This window comes from Suncus etruscus, chromosome 19 (assembly GCF_024139225.1).
Source record: "Suncus etruscus isolate mSunEtr1 chromosome 19, mSunEtr1.pri.cur, whole genome shotgun sequence".
NCBI classification, from domain to species: Eukaryota; Metazoa; Chordata; class Mammalia; order Eulipotyphla; family Soricidae; genus Suncus; species Suncus etruscus.
The window spans coordinates 19,546,353-19,566,360 of NC_064866.1; the positions used below are offsets into that span (position 1 = coordinate 19,546,353).

General features: G+C 39.5%; 1 protein-coding gene across 1 annotated transcript in view; it reads left to right on the plus strand.

Moving 5' to 3' along the window:
* MFSD14A (major facilitator superfamily domain containing 14A) overlaps positions 1-20,008 on the plus strand; it is a 48,781-nt gene that overhangs the window by 20,966 nt on the left and 7,807 nt on the right. The window contains exons 3-8 of the mRNA XM_049765742.1: positions 1,961-2,023; positions 3,426-3,553; positions 7,009-7,123; positions 8,017-8,235; positions 16,810-16,923; positions 17,645-17,716. Coding sequence (XP_049621699.1) covers positions 1,961-2,023; positions 3,426-3,553; positions 7,009-7,123; positions 8,017-8,235; positions 16,810-16,923; positions 17,645-17,716 — 711 coding nt within the window. The remainder of the gene's footprint in view (positions 1-1,960; positions 2,024-3,425; positions 3,554-7,008; positions 7,124-8,016; positions 8,236-16,809; positions 16,924-17,644; positions 17,717-20,008) is intronic.

Consider the following 20,008-nt stretch of genomic DNA (forward strand, 5'->3'; position numbering starts at 1 on the left):
CACGTAACTTGAAATAGCTGGTCTTGCCTCCAGTTAGAGGGGGAAATAAGGGAGGCCTCAAGACCAAACAGGTGCAAGACTACTAAGTAATAGGTTAGATACAGAGGGGACCACATATTCTAGCCGCCCTGGGGGTGAGGGAAGAAGAAATGGGAGGAAAGACAAAAACGGACGGGTAGGGAGAACAATTCGGTGATGGATGGGAATCCCTCCTGATTTTATGTAAATATGTACCTAAAATATTATTGTCAACAATATGTAAGCCACTATGATCAAAATAAAATTATATTATAAAAAAATGTAAAGTTCTTTATAAATTTTACTGGGATATGTATTTTTGGGGGGAGGGGCACACCCAGCAATGCTTACCCCTGGCTGGTCACTTCAGAATCACTCCTAGCGGGTATACTTTGGCTCCTGTTTAAGCCTAAAATCAATACTAACGGTACCTCACAGATAAAAATCTTTTTTTTTTTTTTTTTTTGGTTTTTGGGCCACACCCGTTTGACTCTCAGTGGTTACTCCTGGCTATGTGCTCAGAAATCGCCCCTGGCTTGGGGGGACCATATGGGACGCCGGGGGATCGAACCGCGGTCGGTTCGTTCCTTGGCGCGCTTGTAAGGCAGACACCTTACCTCTAGCGCCACCTTCCCAGCCCCACAGATAAAAATCTTTATATTAGGGGGCCTGAGCAGTGGTACAGCAGTAGGGCATTTGCCTTGCACATGGCTGCCCTAGGATGGACCTCAGTTCAATCCCCAGTATCCCATATGGTCCCCCAACTAGCAGCAATTTCTGAATGCTAGCCAGGAGTAACACTCCCTGAACTTCACAGGGTGTGGCCCAAAAACCAAAAAAATAAAAATTAAAAATAAATATATTAGTTGGTTTACCTGTATTTTTTTTTTCATTGTTTTGTTTTGGAGGGTGCTCAGGGTTTATCCCTTGTTTTCTGCTCAGGAGTCACTGCTCAGGGTGATTGCCTTAGCCCCTATACTCTCTCCAGCTCAGGACTTACTAAAAAGTCAACCATGGGTTTTGTTTATCTTACTTTATCTGTGCTTCTTTGTAGAAATGTGATGTTTTCAAATTTTGTGATATTAATTTAATTTGCATGAATAACCTATTTTTCATAGGTAACTATATATATATATTTTTATTATTATTATTATTTTTGGTTTTTGATTTTTGGGTCACACCCAGCAGTGCTCAGAAATCGCTCCTGGCAGGCTCAGGAGACCATATGGGATGCTGGGATTTGAACCATTGACCTTCTGCATGCAAGGCAAACATTTTACCTCCATGCTATCTCTCCGGCCCTGATATTTTTTTCTTAATTCACAAAATTTTTCTAGACTGCTTTTTGGAATTAAAATGTTCTGTCTCTTATCCTAAATAACATACCTATTTATAAAAGAATTCTAAGCTACAGTGAGAAACAGAAGTGCCAAGTAATTAAAAGTCTGGGTTTTGATGATGTCAGAGATAGCACAGTGGGTAGGGCACTTAACTTGTATGCTGCCAACTTGGGTTTGATTCCCTGCATCCCATATGGTCCTCTGAGCACCACCAGGAATGATTCCTGACTGCAGAGGCAGGAGTACTCCTGAGCATCGACTTTTGGAGCCCCAATAACCTCCTCCATCCCCCTCCAAAAATAGATAATGGACCTTGAAAATGAGCGTCTTGTATTCAGTCTTAGTTTTTACCTCTTAGTAGTTATGTTTGGACAAGCTGTTTGACCTATGTCAATTTTCTAATAGGAATATGAAAAGTGCCCAATTGCTTGCTTTTGTGACATAATAAATGCTAAACATTTGGTAATTAATTCATACTATGCATATAAAAATGAAAATTTATATTAAGTTAGTTGTATTTTAAAGGAATGCTTTAAAATGAAACTGTAGAAATTATACTAAGAATGAAATTCAACATGAGATGTTTTTGTTTTATTCTTTAGGTACTACATGAAACCTTCCCTAAACATACATTTTTGATGAATGGCCTAATTCAAGGTGTAAAGGTGAGCTCATAATTCTACATATACTTCTACACAAGTACACACACATGTCCATCTGCATATATATATATGTAAATTTGCCATTATATTGATTCATGAATTATAAAATGGCTTGACTAATCCATTTATTAGAATATAGCTGAAGAATTGTTTAATACTTTTAAAAAGAACTGGGGGGGCCGGGCGGTGGCGCTGGAGGTAAGGTGCCTGCCTTGCCTGCGCTAGCCTAGGACGGACCGCGGTTCGATCCCCCGGCGTCCCATATGGTCCCCCAAGAAGCCAGGAGCAACTTCTGAGCGCATAGCCAGGAGTAACCCCTGAGCGTCACAGGGTGTGGCCCAAAAACCAAAAAATAAAAAAAATAAAAAATAAATAAAAAAAATAAAAAGAACTGGGTTTTAAATTTTGTGGGGTATTGGAGCCACAGCTAGTGGTACTTAGGGGTTATTTGTAAGCTCTGTACTCAGGAGTGGTCCTTAGCGGTACTTGATACTAAATATGCAGTGCAAGGATTCAAACCAGAATCGGCTACAGTCAAGGCAAGTCCTTAACCCCAGTATGATTGCTCTGGCCACTCTAGATGGCCAGTTCATTGATATAACTCAGTATAGCCACATCATTTGTAACAGTAAACCACATAACAGATTTTTAATTCTTTTGTCAATTAACAGTATATATTGAAGAGAAAATAACTTTTAAAAAATATATCAATAGGTCTGTGTGACATAGAACTTGTGAGGCCTTGAGCACAGTTCCTAGCCTGGCATTTCTCCCACACCCACCTCAGAACTGCCAAGCATGGCGCTGCTAAACTCTGACCACAGTTTGTGCTGGACTATACAATGTAAAAATGTAAATGTAAAAAGCTGTATCAGTATGGTGAAATCTTGATTGTTCTGCATGATCTTGATTCCTTTTGATGAAGTTTTAGAAATAGAACTAGCCTGTGGATGTTAATAGATATGCTATGTTACTAGATATGTGTTTTCTACTATTGCTACTGTGGAGTTGGAGTGGTTGAGAATTCATTAAAACACTTCATATTTGGGGCCAGCACAGTGGCACTAGAGGTAAGGTGTCTGCCTTGCCAGCGCTAGCCTAGGACGGACCACAGTTCGATCTCCCAGCGTCCCATATGGTCCCCCAAGCCAGGAGCGACTGCTGAGCACATAGCGTCACCGGTTGTGGCCCAAAAACCAAAAAAAAAAAAAAAAACACACTTCATATTTAATGCACAGAACCCTATTTTAGACAATTTTAAGGAATTTGAAATTACAGCTAGAAAAGAAGAGTTGCTTACCTAAATTGTAGTGCTGTCTGTGCTTACTTTAGAAATGTCTTTAAAGTTCTTTGGTGGTAGTAAAGTGTTTTATTTTTTACACCTATATTTTTTCTTCCATTTTAGGGTTTGTTATCATTCCTCAGTGCCCCACTTATTGGTGCTCTTTCTGATGTTTGGGGCCGAAAATCCTTCTTGCTGCTAACAGTATTTTTCACATGTGCCCCAATTCCTTTAATGAAGATCAGCCCATGGTATGTACAGTGCCCAATTTATAGCTGCTAAACATCACTTCCCGCTGATTGTTTTCTGAATATTTTCTTAGTTTACGATATCCTGTCTAGGCTTTAATTTTTTTCTTCTAATAATCTGATCTTTCGCATGGATACGTAGGCCATGAGAAACTAATCCATAGTTGATAAAGATTTTAGATCTAGATGCTATTTTCAGGAAGCATATACACTTTTGGTGTTTTACAGTCTAACTTTTAAACAATGTTTTAAATGGGGTTAAACTTTTAGTGAACAGATGTTGAGTGAGGATCCCTAGTTCTTTAAAGGGAGACAGTACGCTTGTTAACCTTACCCCAACCACCCAATCTCATCTTGCTGACTGCTATGCACATGGGAGCAAGACCCTAAGTAAGTATACTTTAAGTATCATTTGATCCCCAAATAATACTTAAAATCAAGGGAATTTAATCTGTCTCTAATGAAAGAAAGTTGGAGTTGAGCGATCCAGAGTTAACACATTTCCAGGGAACCAGACTTTTACTCAGTCTTTGCTCTTCCACCCTCTTCTCTCAGCTTCTGTATAAGATGGCTCTTTAGGATGCCAGAGTGATAGCACAGCGGTAGGCCGTTTGTTTTGCACACTGCCAGCAATCCAGCACAAACCCAGATTCAATTCCTGGCATCCTATATGGTTCCCCTGAGACTGCCAGGAGCGATTTTTGAGCATAGAGCCAGGAGTAACCCCTGAATGCCGCTTGGTGTGGCCCAAAAAACAAGCAAACACACACACACACACACACCAACATCATCTTTAGGCATGTGATCATGTAGCATTTCAGACACACACACACACACACACACACACACACACACACACACACACACACATCATCTTTAGGCATGTGATCATGTAGCATTTCAGTCATTGGAGATGAAAGCATATTGCTTGCCTCTGAGGAGACTGGGGAATGAAGTCCCATCCAACATCTGCCTGTGTCTGTTGAGTCAGGTATCAGACATATTCTTCATCTAGTTTGCTAAAGACTGGTCTCATGGCCACTGAGTAAAAACCAAGATTATTTTCACAAAGAGGAAGGGGGAAGGAAAGCTCACCAAGAAAATTATTTTTGGGGCCGGGCGGTGGCGCTGGAGGTAAGGTGCCTGCCTTGCCTGCGCTAGCCTAGGACGGACCTCGGTTCGATCCCCCGGCGTCCCATATGGTCCCCCAAGCCAGGAGTGACCTCTGAGCGCATAGCCAGGAGTAACCCCTGAGCGTCACAGGGTGTGGCCCAAAAACAAAAAAAACAAAAAAAAAATTATTTTTGCAGGGTAATAACTCCCAGTGTGGTTTCATATTTATTAATTCTCTGGCTGATGTTTTATTCCACTGCATATTAACTTTAGTAATTCAGTATTGTAGGCAGACTTTTATTTCCATGGTGATTCTAAGAATGTCCATGGATGGGCCCGGAGAGATAGCACAGCGGCGTTTGCCTTGCAAGCAGCCGATCCAGGACCAAAGGTGGTTGGTTCGAATCCCGGTGTCCCATATGGTCCCCCATGCCTGCCAGGAGCTATTTCTGAGCAGACAGCCAGGAGTAACCCCTGAGCACTGCCGGGTGTGGCCCAAAAACCAAAAAAAAAAAAAAAAAAAGAATGTCCATGGATTTTGATAGGGTAAACCAGTGGTCCTTAAGCTTTTTAAAAGGGGGTGTGTGTAGGAGGGCCAGTTCACTGTCCCTCAGACTGTTGGAGGGCCAGACTATAGTAAAAACAAAAACTATGAGCAAATTCCTCTGCACACCATGTATATTTTATTTGGAAGTGAAGAAACAAAATGGAAACGAATACAATATGTGGCCCATGGGTTGTAGTTTGAGGACCACTGGGCTAAAATCTTAAAACCTAAACCCTTGATGAGAGCTAAAGATACAAATGAAATCTTTAACAAATACTCAAAGCAGTGAACAAAGCAGAAGGTAATGTATTAGAAATTTCGTTAAGTTGTAAAGCCCTGGTTCAATGGTATCTGGTGACTTTATTATGATTATACTTGTTTTGAAAAACTAAATCAGCATTTTAATAGAAATTTCTTAAGCCCTGCCAGGTTTTTCGAAATTATATATAGGGAAATACAGATTTTTAGATAGCAGAATATAAAGTAATCTCTCATTTTATTCATGAAAATGACCCCGCAGTTTTTGTTTTTTGTTTTCTGTTTGGGTTTTGGGTCACACTCGGCAGCACTCAGGGATTACTCCTGGCTCAGAACTTACTCCTGGCAGGCTCAGGGGACCATATATGATGTCAGGATTTGAACAACCGACCTTCTGCATGAGAGGCAAACACCTTACCTCCATACTATCTCTCCAGCCCCAGTTTATTTTTTAATTTAAAGAAAATGCAGGATAGTTGACCATATTACATTTGTTTTCAGGTAAATGAGAGTAGTTATTTAAAAGGAAAAGTTTAGGAAAAGAAAAACTACAGTCACAAGCACATTTATGAAAATTGTTATATCAAGGGGCCGGAGAGGTGGCGCTAGAGGTAAGGTGTCTGACTTGCAAGCACTAGCCAAGGAAGGACTGCAGTTCGGCATCCCATATGGTCCCCCCAAGCCAGGGGTGATTTCTGAGCGCTTAGCCAGGAGTAACCCCTGAGTGTCAAACAGGTGTGGCCCAAAAACCAAAAAAAAAAGAAAAAAGAAAAAAGAAAATTGTTATATCTCCAATGAAGTAATTAATATAATAACAGAAGATTTAGTAGTAAGCTCTTGGTGTTAGCTGTCCATTCTATTAAATTGTTGTGTTCCAGTAGGAATGTCAGCATCAAACAAATGAAGTTGCCCAGAAATTTAAAGCTGTATTACCAATACTGTGGTGTTTAGAAGCACTTTTTGTTAATGTAAAGGCTGAGCTGTTTTGCCAACATTTAAGGAGCAGAAGGGCCAGGTGGTAGAGTATTTGCCTTGTATATGTGAGGGCTACCAGCATCACAAAGGGCGGGAATAGACTAAAGAATCAAATATGATCTATAAGTAGAAGCACCTTGTTTCTTTATTCAGGCTTGAAATAAATGTGAAATAGCTTAGGCCTTAGTTTAGTTAATGAGTTTTGTTCTTTTTTTTTTTTTTACTGTGGTAAAAACTAGTACTTAATAAATCAGACTTCTAATTGCTATATTTTTCAGTTGAAGCCAAAAAAACTAAGCCACTAATAATTCAATAGTTGATTAAACAGTTGACCTTGCTTACATTGTCTAATTTGTGCTATTTGTACATCGTGTCTTAGTTGCTATCAAAAGGCCTCTTCTATCCTGTATTTTTCTGATATCTGTGATTATGTTTTATAGAATTGATTTATAAAATATTTTAGTCATCTGAATCAGATGACCTATTTAGCTCACTGTAGAGATAAAGAATTATGGTATAATGGTAATTGTTGACTATATCTTCTCAATTACCTTTTAATCCCCAGGTGGTACTTTGCTGTCATTTCTGTTTCTGGAGTTTTTGCAGTGACTTTCTCTGTGGTATTTGCATATGTAGCAGATATAACCCAAGAACATGAAAGAAGTATGGCTTATGGACTGGTAAATATATTTACTTTACACCTTTTTGTCTGATAAAAGATACCTTGTTTTCTAATTAGTGCATATTACAGCGAGTGTAAGTATTGCAAGGTCTTAATTTTCCATAAATATATTTCATAATAAAATTATCCAAATTAACACAAACGCAGATGTTTTTTTGTTACTTTCATTTAAGGAGAATTGATTAGTCACATTTTAGTTTGAGAATACCCTGGACTGTTTTTACTATGTGGAAGTTAATTTTAGCAAAATTTCAAACATAATATATTGTGTGTAAAAATATTGTATTTAGTGTGTAACCTGAAATGCAATAGCTGGCATAGGAATCAGTAAACCTTTTCCATGACTTTCTGTCCCTTATATTCTCCCATATATAGTTATGCTTACATGATTTCACATCTCTAAAAATGTCAGAACCATTTACCTAGATTTGGACTATTAGCAGTTGTTTGCTGAACACTGTCTTGGTAAATTAAATATTTAATGGCCTTACAGTATGGAGATTTAGTTAGTTTGACCTCTGCAGAGAATTGTGATTGATTTGGTGAAGTGGGCCATTGGCAAAATGGCAGTTGTGGGTGGAGGGTGCAACTAGTGTTGCTTTTGCAGGGCAGGTCAAGGCTTGCTCTCTTCTCCCAAGATTGCCATTTTCAGCTACCTGTAATTTTTCATGGTTTGGTATATACATTCCTTTTGAGAATAGAGATGGCCAAATGCAGGCATGCTAATTGCCTTTGGGGGCTGACAGGGTGTCCAGAACTACATGAAGATGGAGTGAGGGTATCCTTAACTCACTCCAAAAATAAGTCCAGGATGTGTCGAGACTGAGAGTTCTGTTTATTGAAGTCAAGGACCCAACTGAGCTCTTCCATTCACGATATGATTTCTTTCAGGTCTCAGCAACATTTGCTGCAAGTTTGGTAACCAGCCCTGCAATTGGAGCCTACCTTGGAAGAGTTTATGGGGACAACTTAGTGGTGGTTTTGGCTACAGCCATAGCTTTGCTAGACATTTGTTTCATCCTTGTTGCTGTGCCAGAATCACTGCCTGAGAAGATGAGGCCAGCATCTTGGGGAGCACCGATTTCCTGGGAACAGGCCGACCCCTTTGCAGTAAGTTTGTACTTTTCCCTTCTCTGTCAAAACTGGATGATGAGGGGTCAGGGATAGCAGAGTAGGTAGATCACTTGCCTTACATGAAATTGACCTAGGTCTGATCGCAGCATCCCATATGGTCCCCTGTGCCCCCACCAGGAGAGATTCCCAAACGCAGAGCCAGGAATAACCCCTGAGTATCCCGTCCAGAATAACTCAAAATACCCTGAAGAATAATGAAACATTATATTGAAATATATATATGTTGGGCATTCTGAAGCTGGTGAGTGCCTGCATTGTGGGGCCGCGGAATCGCTTTGCCCTGCCCTGCCTTTGTTTACTCTGAGGACTTCGGGGAAAACTCCTATCTCTGTCTGCCTGAAACTGTGCTTCTGAACTTCCGAAGGTTTCCTCAGGGGCCTAGGGAGCGCACCCCCAAAAACACTGCATTTTGAAGCTGGTGAGTGCCTGCATTGTGGGGCCGCGGAATCGCTTTGCCCTGCCCTGCCTTTGTTCACTCTGAGGACTTCGGGGAAAACTCCTATCTCTGTCTGCCTGAAACTGTGCTTCTGAACTTCCGAAGGTTTCCTCAGGGGCCTAGGGAGCGCACCCCCAAAAACACTGCATTCTGAAGCTGGTGAGTGCCTGCATTGTGGGGCCGCGGAATCGCTTTGCCCTGCCCTGCCTTTGTTTACTCTGAGGACTTCGGGGAAAACTCCTATCTCTGTCTGCCTGAAACTGTGCTTCTGAACTTCCGAAGGTTTCCTCAGGGGCCTAGGGAGCGCACCCCCAAAAACACTGCATTCTGAAGCTGGTGAGTGCCTGCATTGTGGGGCCGCGGAATCGCTTTGCCCTGCCCTGCCTTTGTTTACTCTGAGGACTTCGGGGAAAACTCCTATCTCTGTCTGCCTGAAACTGTGCTTCTGAACTTCCGAAGGTTTCCTCAGGGGCCTAGGGAGTGCACCCCTAAAAAACTGCATTTTGAAGCTGGTGAGCAGCTGCATTCTGGGGCTGCGGGATCGCTCTACCTTGCCCTGCCTTTGTTCACTCTGAGGACTTGCAACTAGAGGCAACAGAAGCGCTCAGCCGCTTCGCTTCCCTTTGCAGCCGCGAACTCTTCCTAATCAATGAACCCCACCACAACACGCAGGAAAAACCACACTACAAGCGTGACAATGGGGAAAACTCGCAGGCAAACACCATCCATAGAGAATGAAGACGAAAGCTCGGTTGATCTAATAAATTACAACCACCTGATTAACCTTTCAGATAAGGAGTTTAGAGTAGAAATATGGAATATGTTTGTAGACCTCAAAAAGAGCATAGATCGATCTGAAGAGAACACAAAAACAGAAATCAGAAAACTCCAAACTGAAATAACAGATCTGAAAAATACGGTTGCTCAACTGAAAACCACAATGGATAGCCTCGCCAACAGGGTATCAGCAGCTGAGGAGAGAATCGGAGTACTGGAAGATGAGATGCAGAAAAGCTCAACACAACAGAAGAAATTGGAAAAGAACATTAAGACAAACGAACAGGCAATGGAAAATGTACTCAAGGCATGCGAAGAGATGAAAATAGAAGTCTTTGATAAACTCAACAGAAACAACATAAGAATCATTGGAGTCCCAGAAACCCAGGAAGGAGATCTCCAAGAAGAATCAACTGTCAAAGACATCATCAAAGAGATACTCCCAGAGTTAAAGCCTACATGCAATCAAATACTGCATGCCCGAAGAATACCAGCTAAAAGAGACCCAAAGAAAAACACACCAAGACACATCCTCGTTACAATGACAAATCCCATAGATAGGGATAGAATACTGAAAGCAGCAAGATCAAAAAGGGAAATTACATTCAAAGGAGCATCCCTAAGACTTACAGCAGACATGTCACAAGGCCAGAAGACAGTGGTTGGATATTGTGACAAGATTGAATGAAATGAATGCCTCCCCAAGAATACTGCACCCAGCCCGACTCACATTCAGGTTTGGAGGAAGAATACACAGCTTCACGGATAAACAACAGCTCAGAAACTTCACAGAAGATAAACCAGCCTTAAAGGAAAAACTGACAGGTCTACTCTAAGACAAGAGAGACCAACAAACACAGCAAACTTATCTACAAAGATGACATTAAATCCTATGACAATCATCTCCCTCAATGTCAATGGACTAAATTCACCAATTAAAAGACACAGAGTGGCAAAATGGGTCAAAAAGATGAATCCAACCTTCTGCTGCCTACAAGAAACACATCTGAATAGTCAGAACAAACATAGACTCAAAATCAAAGGTTGGAAGAAAATTATCCAAGCAAACAACACCCTGAAAAAAGCTGGGGTGGCCATATTAATATCAGATGACACCAACTTTATACTCAGAAAAGTGGTAAGGGACAAAGATGGACACTATGTACTAATCAAGGGATATGTGCAACAGGAAGAAATCAGACTATTAAACATATATGCACCCAATGAGAGACCAGCAAATTATCTAATACAATTACTGACAAATCTGAAAGAAGACATCAATAATAACACAATCATTGTGGGAGACTTCAACACAGCCCTATCAACACTTGATAGGTCAACCAGACTGAAACCCAACAAAAACATACTAGCCCTGAAAAGTGTTATGGAAGAAAGAGGACTAGTAGATATATACAGGACACTCCATCCCAAAAAACCTGGATACACATTCTTTTCCAATGTACATGGGTCATTCTCCAGAATAGACTACATGCTGACACATAAAACATACCTCCATAAAATCAAGAGGATAGAAATCTTGCAGGCTACCTTTGCTGACCACAAGGCTCTGAAATTAGATGTGAACTACAAAGCCACACAGAAGAAAAACTTTAACAATTGGAAATTAAACACCCTGCTACTGAACAACCAGTGGGTCCGAGATGAAATCAAAAAGGAAATCAAAACTTTCCTGGAAACAAATGATAATGAAGACAAACTGCCAGAATCTATGGGACACAGCAAAAGCAGTCCTGAGAGGAAAATTTATAGCTCTACAAGCACACATCAGGAAGGAAGAAGGAGCATACCTGAATAACTTAATGGCGCAGCTTAAACAATTAGAAAATGACCAACAGAATGAACCAAAAATAGGGAGACAGAAGGAAATAATAAAGCTGAAAGCGGAACTCAATGAAGTGGAAAACCAAAAAGCAATCCGAAAGATCAACGAAAGCAGAAGCTGGTTCTTTGAAAAAATAAACAAGATTGATAGACCATTGGCAAAACTCACAAAGAAAGAGAGAGAGAGAAATCTGATAACCCGTATCAGAAATGAAAAGGGGGAGATCACAACAGAAATTGCAGAGATCCAAAGGATAATCAGAGGCTACTTTGAGAAACTTTATGCTACAAAACATGAGAACCTAGAAGAAATGGAAAAATTCTTGGACACTTATAACCTTCCACATTTAAGTAAGGAGGATGTAGCATATCTAAACACCCCCATCACTACTGAGGAAATTGAAACTGTAATCAAACATCTACCAAAAAAGAAAAGCCCAGGCCCAGATGGTTTTCCTAATGAATTTTTTCAAATCTTTCAAGAGGAGCTACTACCAATCCTAGCCAGACTCTTCCATGAAATTGAAAAAAAGGGAACTCTCCCAAACAGCTTTTATGAAGCCAACATTACCTTGATACCAAAACCAGACAGAGATGCTGCCAAAAAAGAAAATTACAGACCAATATCCCTGATGAATGCTGATGCAAAGATCTTCAACAAAATCCTGGCAAATAGGATCCAATGCATCATCAAGAAGATCATACACTACGACCAAGTAGGCTTCATCCCAGGAATGCAAGGATGGTTTAACATCCGTAAATCTATTAACATCATACACAACATCAACAACAAGAAAAATAACAATCACATGATCATATCAATAGATGCAGAGAAAGCATTTGATAAGGTCCAACACCCATTCTTGATCAAAACTCTCAGCAAGATGGGAATGGAAGGAACCTTTCTCAATCTAGTTGAAGCCATCTACCACAAGCCAATGGCAAATATTATCCTCAATGGAGAAAAACTAAAAGCCTTTCCTCTAAATTCGGGTACAAGACAAGGCTGTCCTCTCTCACCACTCCTCTTCAATATAGTACTGGAAGTTCTTGCTATAGCGATCAGGCAAGAAAAAGATATCAAGGGAATTCAGATAGGAAAGGAAGAAGTCAAACTCTCATTGTTTGCAGATGATATGATTTGATACTCTACTTAGAAAACCCTAAAGACTCCACCAAAAAGCTTCTAGAAATAATAGATTCATATAGCAAGGTGGCAGGCTACAAAATCAACCTACAGAAATCAATGGCCTTTTTATACACCAATAATAATAGGGAGGAGATGGAAGTCAGGAAAGCAATCCCATTCACAATAGTGCCACACAAACTCAAATATCTTGGAGTCAACTTGACCAAAGACGTGAAGGACCTATACAAAGAAAACTATAAAGCCCTGCTCCAAGAAATAAGAGAGGACACACGGAAATGGAAACACTTACCCTGCTCATGGCTTGGCAGGATTAACATCATTAAAATGGCAATACTCCCCAAAGCATTATACAGATTTAATGCGATCCCCTTAAAAATACCCATGACATTCTTCAAAGAAGTGGATCAAACACTTATGAAGTTCATCTGGAACAATAAACATCCTCGAATAGCTAAAGCACTCCTAGGGAAAAGGAAAATGGGAGGCATTACTTTCCCCAACTTTAAACTGTACTACAAAGCAATAGTTATTAAAACAGCATGGTATTGGAATAAAGACAGACCCTCAGATCAGTGGAATAGGCTTGAGTTCTCAGAGAACATTCCCCAGGCATACAATTACCTAATTTTTGACAAAGGAGCAAGAAATCCTAAGTGGAGCAGAGAAAATCTCTTCAACAAGTGGTGCTGGCAGAACTGGTTAGCGACTTGCAAAAAAGCGAACATAGACCCCCAGTTAACATCATGTACGAAGGTAAAATCCAAATGGATTAAAGACCTTGATATCAGACCAGATACCATAAGGTATATAGAACAACATGTCGGTAAAACACTCCATGACATTGAGACTAAAGGTATCTTCAAGGAGGAAACTGCACTTTCCAAACAAGTGGAAGCAGAGATTAACAGATGGGAATACATTAAACTGAAAAGCTTCTGCACCTCAAAAGAAATAGTGCCCAGGATACAAGAGTCACCCACTGAGTGGGAGAAACTATTCACCCAACATCCTTCAGATAAGGGGCTAATATCCAAAATATACAGGGCACTGACAGAACTTTACAAAAAAAAACATCTAATCCCATCAAAAAATGGGGAAAAGAAATGAACAGACACTTTGATAAAAAAGAAATATAAATGGCCAAAAGACACATGAAAAAATGCTCCTCGTCACTAATCATCAGAGAGATGCAAATCAAAACAACGATGAGATACCACCTCACACCACAGAGATTGGCGCACATCACAAAGAATGAGAACAATCAGTGCTGGCGGGGATGTGGAGAGAAAGGAACTCTTATCCACTGCTGGTGGGAATGCCGTCTAGTACAGCCTCTATGGAAAGCGATATGGAGGTTTCTTCAAAAACTGGAAATTGAGCTCCCATTCGACCCAGCTATTCCACTCCTAGGGATATACCCTAGGAGCACAAGAATACAATACAAAAACCCCTTCCTCACACCTATATTTATTGCAGCACTATTCACAATAGCCAGGCTCTGGAAACAACCAAGATGCCCTTCAACAGACGAATGGCTAAAGAAATTGTGGTACATATACACAATGGAATATTATGCAGCCGTCAGGAGAGATGAAGTCATGAAATTTTCCTATACATGGATGTACATGGAATCTATCATGCTCAGTGAAATAAGTCAGAGGGAGAGAGAGAGACGCAGAATAGTCTCACTCATCTATGGGTCTTAAGAAAAATAAAAGTCATTTTTGTAACAATCCTCAGAGACAATTAGAGGAGAGCTGGAACCCCAGCTCACTCCATGAAGCTCACCACAAGAGTGATGAGCACAGTTATAGAAATAACTACACTGAGAACTACCATAATCAAGTGAATGAATGAGGGAACTGGAAAGCCTGTCTGGAGTACAGGTGGGGGTGGGGTGGGATGGAGGGAGATTTGGGACTTTGGTGGCGGGAATGTTGCACTGGTGAAGAGGGGTGATCTTTATAGGACTGAAACCTTATCAGAATCATTTATGTAATCAAGATATCCAAATAAAGAGAAAAAAAAATAATCTTAAAAAAAAAAAAAAAAAAGAAAGAAAGAAAACCAAACAAACAAGGGAGGAGTCCTTCTAAAGGCTATAAATATCAATTTAAAAGAAGAAAGGGAAAAAGGAAGAAAAACATAACAAAAAAATACAAAAAAAATTAAGCAAAAACATCTCCGTAAAGCACCACAGCAATAAAGACTACAACCAAACAATAATCCTGGTCCCACGATAAAAACAAAACAAAGCATACACACACAAAACAAAAACAAGCAATGACAACAATAACAAAAAATTAATTTGTGGATTTTTTCATAGGCACAGTAAATATTGGGGAGATTAGAAAGGGAATTTCCTTGGCCTAAGAGATACAGGGTTTCTCTGCCCTTGTAGTATATAGTCATGGGAATAACTACAGGCTGCATACGTGCTCTTAATCTCTCCCCTAGGTCTTTTATGATGGAAACTTTCCTCTCAGTCATGGATGATAAAATCAGGCCTCTGTAACTAGAGATCTTGGTATTTGCATGGGTCAAAGAATGGAGCCTACGATGGAGACTTTATGGTTCCAGAAGTTCTGTTCCATCACTGTTGTTTTAATCAGTCTTCTGTAGTTGGTGGCCTTGGGTTTTGCACCAATCCTAGGGTGAAGCCTAAGATAGAGTCTTTCATTATGTTTCCAGAAGATCTGTCTCATTCAGATTTCTGGAATTAGAGATCTTAGTTGTACAGATCATAGACCAAAGCCTAGTCTAGGGTCATTTTTATTGGTTCCAGGATAAGTTCTACCCAGTCATGGTTGTCACATCAGTCTTCTGTAGTTATCAATCTTGGCTTTTGCACAGTTCAAAGGATGACATGTCTTCTGATTTCATCTTATCATTAGGTGGTGAGGTAAGACACCTGCTCTTAGACCAAGTTGTTGCCATTTCCTCATTGTCAGGATGTCATATCAAAACTGGCACTTGTTGGTTACAGAGCAGTATTAAGAATGTCCCAAGGGGAGTTTGGTTCCTGAATTTTCCTAGACATTTGAATTGCTCAGATAAACTAAGATGAGAGAGTATTATGGAAATAGTTTTCAAAATATTATAAAAACAAACCAAAATCTTACTACTAATCAGTTTACTTTATGAGTGTACAAATAGCAGATTTATAAGATATTTATCCATTTAAGACTAAAGTTCATAATTATATGTCTTAAAGTTGTTTGAATTACCATCATAATGCATTTTCAGATTAAGGATAGAATAGCATAGAATTTTCAGATTAAGGATGGTTTACTTTAAATATCATGACATTGCTTTATGAAAATAAATCTTGTTTTCCCCCACATCTCTGAATCTGCTAACAAATCAAATGCTCATAATGTACGTGAGATAAACTTGGAGAAAATTATATTTGAAGTGAAACATTTATTTTTAACCATAACTATTAACCCTGTGGTCATTATAATTTTGTCAGATATCTTTCAAGGAGGCATATTATTGCACTGACTTATGATTGTTTTCATTTAACAATACTATGTTTATTATTTAAGAAATGATCAGTCTTCTCTCTAAAGTATGCTCTCAATTTAATCAAACAAAGAAAAATTTTAAAAATGATGATATACTCAATATCAGACAGGGATTGCAAAAAAAAAAAAAAAGAAATATATATATGTTGAATATATGTTCAATATGTATATTGAAATATATATGAAATATATGTAATGAAACATTGAAATAATGAAATGATGAAACATTAATATTTTGTGGTGTTTCTCTCTTTGGTGGAAACAACTTGTTGAGGTGGGTTTTTTCAACTTTTTTAACATTTTATTGAAAGCATTGTGATTTACAAAGTCCTTCATAGTTGTGTTTCAGACATACAATGAATCTGGGCCAGTCCCACCACCATTGTCCATCTCCCTCCACTAATGTTCCCAAAAGTTTGTGAATTTTTTTAAAATAATATTTTAAGGTTGTTTGGGAAATATGTGTCACCTTTAAAAATATCACTAGCTGCTTATATATGCACTACCAAAAGATATCACTGCATATTCTTTTTTTTTTTTTTTTGGTTTTTGGTTTTTGGGCCACACTCGGCTATGCTCAGGGGTTACTCCTGGCTGTCTGCTCAGAAGTAGTTCCTGGCAGGCACGGGGGACCATATGGGGGACCATATGGGACACCGGGATTCGAACCAACCACCTTTGGTCCTGGATCGGCTGCTTGCAAGGCAAAGCAATCTGTGCTATCTCTCCGGGCCCATCACTGCATATTCTTAAGACTAGTTAGTTAACATTTCTATGTAAAACCTTGTCTCAATCTTTTTCTTGTTCTATTGTTCTAGTCCTTAAAAAAAGTGGGCCAAGATTCCATAGTGCTGCTGATCTGCATTACGGTGTTTCTCTCCTACTTACCGGAGGCAGGCCAATACTCCAGCTTTTTTTTATACCTCAGACAGGTAAACTTTTTCTCGAGATTCTACCAAGATAGACTTTCAGTTAGTTCCTCGTTTGGTGCTGTTGTAGCAAAATTTAAATGAGTGAGGCACTAATAATATAATGGCTGCCGGTTTTAAATTCAAGCATTCAAGCCTTTAGGAATTAACTTTCTACTTAATGCAGTTTGCTGATGTTTCTTATGCATTTCTCTTAAAACTGGCTGAAACAAAGAGTTAGTTTTCCCTGCAATGTATGTGGATTGAGTTTATTTATATGTTGTTTATAGCTTTAATAAAATTAATTATCCGCCTACTCCAGACTCTATTGTTAGAGCACATTTGAAATCAACTAACCAAATTGAAAGCACTTGGCACTAATCTTTCAAGCCAGAGATTAAGCTTTCATCAGTATCTATGAAAAGCACAAAGTATTTTAGTAATAGAAAATGAATTCTGAGTGCTTGTTAGGTGTTTGTAATTCAATCAGTCTGAGTTGAGAGTCTTAGATTTATTTAACCTAAATTATATAGAATTAATTTTAGGATGACAGTGCATATAATTTTGGTTTGTAGTCAAAACCAGATACATCACCTGATGAATTCTTTGATTATAAAGGGTTGGGCTTTTTGCCTATTCAAATCTATTAAAATTAATTAACTTATTAGATACACTAGTAGTTGCATTAGTTTGGTAATTGATTTGTTTTTAATCTATTATGTTACTTTTTCTGAAAATCTTCTAGATAATGAAATTTTCACCAGAAAGTGTTGCAGCATTTATTGCAGTCCTTGGCATACTTTCCATTATCGCACAGGTGAGTTTTCTTTATAAGCTAGATTGATGTCATAGAAGATGAACTGTGGCTGGCCCAAATGAAATTTTGAAAGATATCCAGAGAGTTATCTTAGTGGTTTCACCAATGTTTGTAGGTTTAGAAACTCAGTTGTTAGTATGATCAGATTTAGGGAATTTGTATATTAAATGATACATAAAAATAAGACAGTTTCCAGGTTTAGAGTGTAGACCTACATAAAGTTAAAATTTTCTATTTGTCCTGTTCTGCTATTCACTCACTCCACAAACATATATATTATTTGTCCAAGTTCTGGAGATATAACAATGAATTTTTTAATATATTTGTGGGATAGAAGAAACTGAATGTGTCAGTATAAACTTAGTGGGTATAATGAGAATGATAACATAATCATAAAAGGGCTGAGGGGAATCAAGTATGTTTGGTGCAGGATTTTGTTTTGTCCGGCAAGGTTGGGAAGGCCTTACTCAAAGAAAGAGAAACAAGCCTTGGGAAAGTTTGGAAGAAGGGAATACTAAGCAGAGGAAATAAAGCTCGAAGAGACTCTGCCTGGCTTGTGAAAAGAATAGCCAGGGGGTTCCATAGGACTGCAGTGAGATGAACAGGAAAGGTATGAAACAGTGTCTAGGAGTGGAAACAGACAGCCCTGTAGACTACTTCTGTAACCAGCCAGAGGAGAAGCAGCTTTGGGTGGATTGCAGAGGAATGGTGCGCAACTGGAAACTCAGTGTGATTGATGAACAGAATAAAGGAAACTAAATTTACTTAGGAGGTCTGCTCCAATTGATCTCTGCTTCACAATCAAAATATGTTTCCTCATTTATCCTTTTTGTGAGAAAAAAAAAAAAAGCCTATATTTTGCTATTTGCTATTTTTGCTTACTTTTATCCACTTTTTTTTTTAGTTTTGGTTTTTGGGCCATTCCCGGTGACACTCGGGTTACTTCTGGCTTGAGGGGACCATATGGGATGCCAGGGGATCAAACCGCGGTCAGTCCTAGGTTAGCGCTTGCAAGGCAGATGCCTTACCTCTAGTGCCACCACTCCAATCCTACCCGCTGTGTTGTCACTCCCGGCTCAGTTGACCAAATTCTTGTTTGTGGACAAGTGAGAATGACTTGTTTTGGGGTTTTTTTTTTTTTTTTGGTTTTTGGGCCACACCCGTTTGACGCTTAGGGGTTACTCCTGGCTATGCGCTCAGAAATCGCCCCTGGCTTGGGGGGACCATAAGGGACGCCGGGGGATCGAACTACAGTTCGTCCTAGGCTAGCTCTTGCAAGGCAGACACCTTACCTCTAGCGCCACCTTCCTGGCCCCGTGAGAGTGACTTGTCAACCATTGACCTCACTCAGCCAGGGTTCGTCTTTCACTCTCCAGCAGCAGAGCTGATTTTGCTCCCAGTTTTGTCCTCTTTTCTTGCTTGTCCTTGTACCTTTGATCCTGCTTCTTTCTGCTTTCTCTTTCTCTACCTTAATTATCTCTTTTCGGAATTCCCGTAGAATGCAATTAGTTCTGCTATTGTGCAAAATACACTCTACTGGAGATTTTTTTTTTACTTACCTTTTGTTATTTTTGCCACATTAGACTGAACACCTTTTAGAGTCTTGAGAAGATTGTGAAGTCAGGATTATGTTATGTTCACTATAGTCACTGTTGCACTCTGCCCTGTGCCTATTACCTAGCAAGACTTCAATTGAAGTACAGAATTTTTTCCCCTTAAGGTCTTACTTTTTCTAGTGACCAAAGGTCACACACATTGATTTGTGGTGCTTGCACACATTTTGTTGTATTGCAGTGGCCTGCATTCTTTCTAGTAGTGCCAGGCATCCCAAACAGGGAAGCTACAGCACCTCATTTCCAAGTTGTCACTTGCATCTGACCAAGGATCCCCTCCATTGTGTTTGAGTTTGATCCTTTGCATCTCATGTGGCTTCCCAAGCCCACCAGGAGTGATTCCTGAGTGAAGAACCAAGAGTAGCCCTTGAGCTGGCTGGATGCCACCCAAAAACAAACCTAACAAACTAGTAAGCATTTAAGAAAATGGTAGTTATAAAGGATAATACAGATATGATGCTTTTCCCATCAAATTACTAGGTCTAGTAACATTGCCAAAACCCATCTGTAGCACTCAAGTGTTTCTTGTTCCCTTTGGGATGTTTTGGTTTGCCTTAGTTCCCCCATCGTTTCTTGGAACCACTAGACATCATTAAATTCACAATGCGGTTAATAAGTGCTTATTGAGTATATGGTCTTTTTAGGTCTGCATCTTTGACAACCCTAAGCATCTATTTGA